General features: G+C 29.4%; 1 protein-coding gene across 1 annotated transcript; it reads left to right on the top strand.

Annotated features, from left to right (window-relative positions):
• The first annotated feature begins 1,079 nt into the window (after positions 1–1,079).
• On the top strand, positions 1,080–2,422 carry LOC132940674 (general transcription factor II-I repeat domain-containing protein 2B-like). Its single transcript, XM_061008383.1, has 2 exons — positions 1,080–1,179; positions 1,659–2,422. The coding sequence occupies exons 1-2, from the start codon at positions 1,080–1,082 to the stop codon at positions 2,420–2,422; spliced, it is 864 nt and encodes a 287-aa protein (XP_060864366.1).
• The last annotated feature ends 4,309 nt before the right edge of the window (positions 2,423–6,731 follow it).

Raw genomic sequence — 6,731 nt, 5'->3', positions numbered from 1 at the left:
GTATTATTATTATTATTATTCCAATTATTGGATTGTTTTTTTTTATGGTAGATGTGATGTAATTTATTGCTATATGGAATAGTGTAATAGATATGTTTGAGCCTTGAGGTATGCCATTTTTTTGTATGAAAAGGCTTGAAAGTGTTCCACCTATTTTAACCAGAAATGTTTTTTTGCTAAGAAAGTTTTTGATAAACGTTAACATATATCCGTTGCTTACAATATTTTTAAATTTTTCCGTTATTCTATATCCCCATGTGGTGTCATACACTTTTTTTAGATCGAGGCTCACGACTCCTATAATACTTGTTTTTCTTCTAGTGCATTGTGTATTTCGGAGTATATTTTTATTAGTTTGTTCATTGTTGAATGGTATTTGCGAAATCCACTTTGTTCTTTTGTTATGTAATTGATTTTTTTGATATACCAGATTAGAACTGCATTATTGTAGCCTACGTCTTAGCGTTTTCTCAGAGTTATGTAACTAGCTTATGGATTAATCCTTCAAAAACAATGTTCCAACGTGGTGCATAGCCCGTACTCATTTATCTGCTACTCGCGACTTTTTATTTCATGGAAACGACCCCGGAAGCATATAATGTTAAAACAAAAATGGCGATATTATTATTTTGGCTTTACGGGGTTTCAAGTTTGGCCACCAACTATGCCAATGGTACAGTTGTTTCAGAGCAAAAAAAAAGAAACACTTAATAGCACAATACGAATGCATTCAAAACAATTCAATTTTATTTGTTTAACAAAAGATGGTCAGTATGCATAGAATGCACTTGTAATTGGTTGTACATAATGAAGTGTTTTAGTATAATAGTCGAAGTGCTCGTAGTATTGTTGATGTGGAAAAGTGAGTGAAGACAAATGGTTGGATGATGACTAGGTCCGATGTCAGCGTCAGCGTCCGGATCCCCGCTGCACAGACGGACACTCGCTGTGAGGGTAACATAAGAGATGTCACGATCGGCATTAGGGAAGTATTCGCGATACCAACCACGATAATAAATTTTCTTCAACAAAAGTTTTTCAGTTATTCAATGCGATAACGACACTTTCAATATCAAAAGATGCAAAGGAACTTTCAATTCCGATTGACAAGCCTCGTACTTGATCAACCTGAAGAATCAGACAATTTAAGTGAAGAAACTCTATATCGTCAAACAGTTGGTAATGTATTGGTCGCATCTCAGATTAAGGGCATCTTTACAAGTCTTTGGTAAAATAATGTTATGATAGAATTATAATATAATGTATAAAACTGTGATCAGCTACATAGGGATATAAGAAATTATCAGACATAGATAACAATGTTTATATTTAGACTCACGTACAATCGTACGTTAGCGCTCCATCTTACGTAACACCTTAATATTGTGGATTTATTTGTGTCATTATGATTGTCTGGTATATCTGACATTTAATCGATAATCAGTAATTATGTTGTTACTACATTTCAGTTTTTATTGTGTTATGTATCAGTATCTAATCCTTGAATCATTACTCTTATTGTTAACCTCAGTATGTGTTCGCAAATATTATACAGATCAGGGATCGGCAACTGGCGGAAGGCAAAGCTTTGGACACTGTCACACATTGTACTTCATGAACGAGTGGACTGAGCTATATTGTTTTGTATTGCCTGAAAGAGTTGGCAGCGTTGCGTGTGTACTGGGTTCTTAATAAGCACCAAAAACCATTTTCTGATTCCGAAATAGTAAACGAGTGTATGTTGGAAGTGGCCACTACACTTTTTCAAGAAAATAAAAAAATCCTTACCTCTATCCAAGATATTCCTTTGTTGGCAAGGAGCAACACAAGAAGGACAGAAATGTTGGCAGCCGAAAACAGAAACAGCTTATTTGAACTTCTACATAAGTCACCGTGCTATTGCATTGAGCTTGATGAATCTTGTGACTTAGTTGATTCTGAACAAATGTCAATTTTCGTGCGATTCTTTGACATTGAAAATAAAGTATTTAGAGAAGAGTTACTAGCAATATTGACATTTGAAGGCAAGACTCGCGGAGAAGATTTATTTAAGAGTTTTTATGACTTCATGAAAAAATCGAATTTGAGTTATGATAAAATTGTGTCAATTTCCACTGATGGAGCTCCAGCGATGATGGGAAAAGAAAAAGGATTGCTAAAAAGAATCCGGGATAATAATTCCGGGATATTAACTTATCAATGCATAATTCACCAAACATCGCTTTGTAGTAAACTCAGTGCTACACTGAAATACGTTATGGACGGTTTGATCAAGTTAATACATTTTATCAGGTCGCGTTCTTCTCTCCAACACAGACAGTTCAAAGAGTTTCTGAGTCAATGTGATTCTGCTTATTCAGATTTACTACAACACAATCATGTTCGTTGGCTCAGTAAAGGTCGAGTAGTTGAACGTTTTTAAAACATTAAGAAGAAGTAAAAACATTCCTAAAATATGTAGATACTGAAGAAGCAAAGAAGCATTCGGAGTTCTTAGAAAACAATCAAAATATAGTTGCAATGGCTTTCTTAAATGACATTTTGAATTATTTAAATACACTTAGTGTCGAATTACAAGGAGAAGTGAAATTAATATGTAATTTATTACAAAGTGTGTCTGCTTTCCGTCGCAAACTAAATATATTTGAACAAGACATTGAGCAAAAAAAAATTCATTCAGTTTCCCACAATATTTGATTGCGAAAATTATTCTGCAATTGTAAACATCGAAACATTTTTAAGTTTTTTGTCAGATCTTATGAAGGAATTCGATGCTAGATTCAAAGACTTTTCTGAAATAGGAAAACTATCACAATTCTTAAAAACTCCTTATGACGTTCTCACAGACGGAGAATGAACTGATGTAGCTGAAAAATGATTTAATCTTTCAAAGTCAAAACTTCAAATGAAAATAATAGACCTACAGGAAGATGTTTCCTTGAAGCAGTACAGAAGTGCGTCAACTGAAGAATTCTGGGCTAAGGATGCCATCGACAAGTATTCAAACTTAAAGCAACTGGCAATCGACTTGGCTACGATGTTTGGTTTGACATACATTGGTGAGGCATCATTTTCAAAAATTAATTTTTTGAAAAATAAATATCGGACAAAATTAACAGACTCTCACCTTGAGGATACATTGCGCATAAGCTGTTCTCCACGAGTTCCCGATTTCAAAAAGCTGGCTAAGGAAAAGAAATGCAATTTTGCGCATTAAATGATTTACTGTAATAGATATTTTTTTTTATATATATACTCCTAATATTGTAATTTTTAATATAAATTAATTTTAATAACTAAATAATTATTTTTATTTTTATACTGCTGTTTTTAAAATATAAAGATTTGAATAAGATTTTTTTCACTGGACCTCATTGATTTATTAATTTAATCTTTAGGACTCCAATAGAAATTACTTGCCGACCCCTGACATAGATATTTGGATTTATGTGAAAGTGGTATGTCGTCAGCATATAGATTTTTCAACTTATCGAAAGAATTTCACTTATTTACAAGATAAATTAGATGTGAGGTAATACCAAAATCTTCAGTCAGCCCGTTATTTAATCTTTGACTAGAGAGATATCCGATAAGCCTATTACTAACCATTGTCTTTAGTACGTTTTTAAGTGTTTTTAATAATAGTGTTTGTAAGTTTTAATCATGTTTATGCATATCTATTAGAATATAACAACTTAATTTAAGAGGGATGTTAGTGCAATACTTCTTTTTTCTCTCATACCCAAGCACAATAATAAAATAACCTATATATTACAAACATTATAGACAGTAATATTTTTGAGGGTTTGTCATATCGGATTTATATTTTATTATTACTTGAATAATTATTATTATTTAAAAATTCAATTTTTTTTATAAATTGATATGGATATTAAATGGTTTTGAGACAGTATTTTAACTAATTGATAGTTCAAACCTTCAAAAATATAATAATTAATATTTGTTGTAATAGATGACTTTACTCCGTAAACTCGGTACTAAAAAAACATGATAGACGATGGAAACGTGAATGTGTTTGTCTACGTCTTACGTGTGCCAGAGAGATACAAAAAATAGCGCGTTGACGATCTTTTATCACTATAATAATTAGTCGATTCATTTTTTAGTTTTATCATGCTGAGTACAATGATTTTAAAGGAATATACATACATATTTATTGATTTAGGACAAACCATTAAAGGAAGTGTGTTAACAAATATAGTATAATAATTAACTTTAAACTTAAAATTTTAAATATATTATTTGTTGATTTATTAAACTTTAACTTAACGTTCATAATGTTGAATTAACACAAATAACTCAAGTCAATTTCAGATTCTGAACAATTTTCTACTTTAAATGTGGTTTCTGGTAGCTAGTTGAATCTTGTTGGATCTAGTAAAATAATATACGAGCAATATTTCTAAAAATATCAGTAGTAGAATGACTAGTTATTCACCTTTAAAAATAATCAATAAGTACCTAACAAATTTAATATTATATAATACATTAAGTAATAAGATTATATTTTCTTACATTTTTCTAATTTTTGCATTATTTTTTTTCGGTAAAATATGTTTTTATATAATCGTTGTCATTATTTTTTTTGTCCTAAGATCAATTTATTACTATTAATATTTTAGAGTTAAAGTGATATAAAAAAATGTCTTGATCCGGAAAATCTATCTGAATTGTGTAATACACTTGATAAAACTTTGAAAACAATGAGTGCACATAGCAATAAACAGTAGGAAGATATATGCTATTCCATAGTATTGTATACCTTTTTGTAATCAACAAAATTACTTTCATGATTTAAATCGATAAGTATTTTACTATAGGTTGGAGGTAGGATTAATTTCTTCAAATCGGTATTTTAAGTAACATTTAAAACTTTTCAATGCATTACATTTCTGTGGGATTTGAACAATATAAGATCCTAGACATTCTGGCTTTCCCTTTCTAAGAAACTTTTGAGTTTAATATATTATATAAATATATAATTAATATTTAGGTATTTTTATACTGAACATAATAATTTGTTAATTGAAAGAAACTCATTATTTTGAAAACTATCAGGCAGGTAAAATTTTCATTTATATAATATTATATTGATTACTATTCCATTAATTATATTGTTTTTTACTTTTTATTGTTGAATGACAAAATTCATTTTAATTTCATACTAAACATAATATTATAAATAAATAGAACATTTTCAGAGTACTTTTATACATAAAAATTGAATTTCAAACTAGTAGTTCGAATGATCGGTGTAATGGAGCAACATTTTTGTGGAGTATCCCTAGGCCACTTCAATCCGCTTATCTATACTTAAAATACTTCCACAGATACAACTAATAAACTACTCGTTTAAAATTAAATTTCAATACATCAAAATAATCTGAAAAATATTCTGCTTTATTAATATTTCTTAATATGGTCACTCAATAAAGTAAAAATATAACATAATATATAATACGCTATGATAAAATATATAGAATGCAACAGAAATACCTGACAAATAAAATAACTTTTAATGTAATCAATATTTTTTAGTTGTCTTATTTTATATAATCAACAAACGCTTGCACCACAAGCATCATATAACATTTTTTATTTCTCTTTTTTGAAAATTATTCAGAAAAATTACGGTTATGAAAACGTTTATTTAAGTCATTTAGTTTAGTTTACTCAATTTTTTGAAATCTTAATATTTTTGTTGCTTAAAATTAATCTAGTGGTAAAAAAGCATTTTAAAACAAACAATTTTTTTAAATTTTTTATCAGGAATTTTAAATTGGTACTTGTTAAAATTGAAATATTTTTTTTAAAGTAAAATTTGAAATTGCTTAAACTATAAGAAAAAATTACTTTTCAAATAAGTAAGCCCTGCTTCAAGAAAATTTCAAAAGCCAACTACTTGACTTAGATAAATGGTTTTACAATCAAAAGTGTTTTAAAAACCAGATTTGCATGCAGTGTTTTACATGCATCTAATAAAAGTTAATAATAATAATAATAGAAAGCAATCAAATCATAGTATGTTATTTACGTTGAGTACTTTATAATTTACCTCAAAAATTAACACATCAGATAAAATTTTTATTATTTTTTTTTAATTTGAAAAAATAAAATTAGTTCATAATATTATAGTGAAATACATAACAGAGAATTTAAAAAGATAATCATGGTATCTGCTTTATATAGGCAAACAAAACAATATTTGTGCTGACTTTTTGCGTTTGTATGTTTTGCGTGGCAGGTATTGTCAAATTGTCCGGCGAAAATTCTACGTGTGTGTCTGCAGTATGCACAGTTTATATCACATTTGAGTCCATTACCAATTGACGGCTGTGTAATTATTATACATGGTACCATGGTATATACCGTATAGTAATTTATATATTATACTGCAATATTATTGGGTTAAATGTAATAGCCGGTTCCGGATTTCGGTCTCCAGGTATAATCTATACAATATGTATTTGTTTTGACTGGTGCAGAATTTATTCGAAAAAAAAACGCGACCGTATTGTTTTATAAGTATTTTATTTGCCGAATGCAAATCTAACGAATTACGCGTGCTCAATCGTTTCGGACGGTTACACACAATAATCGCAGAACGTGCACGACGCCAAACGCGCACGGAATCCTTGGCAGTAAAATAAACTCTGCTGCTTTTGACGGGTCTCCACGAACAATCTATAATCGTTTATAATAGGCGTTTT

The sequence above is a fragment of the Metopolophium dirhodum genome, chromosome 1 (assembly GCF_019925205.1).
Source record: "Metopolophium dirhodum isolate CAU chromosome 1, ASM1992520v1, whole genome shotgun sequence".
NCBI lineage: Eukaryota > Metazoa > Arthropoda > Insecta > Hemiptera > Aphididae > Metopolophium > Metopolophium dirhodum.
This window is presented reverse-complemented; position numbering and strand designations above follow the sequence as displayed.

Bases quoted from the DNA above. Each gene is read 5' to 3' on its own strand.
- LOC132940674 (XM_061008383.1), top strand. From the start codon at position 1,080: ATGCAAAGGAACTTTCAATTCCGATTGACAAGCCTCGTACTTGATCAA. The intron at 1,180-1,658 runs GTAATGTATTGG...ATTGCCTGAAAG, and splicing joins TCTATATCGTCAAACAGTTG to AGTTGGCAGCGTTGCGTGTG.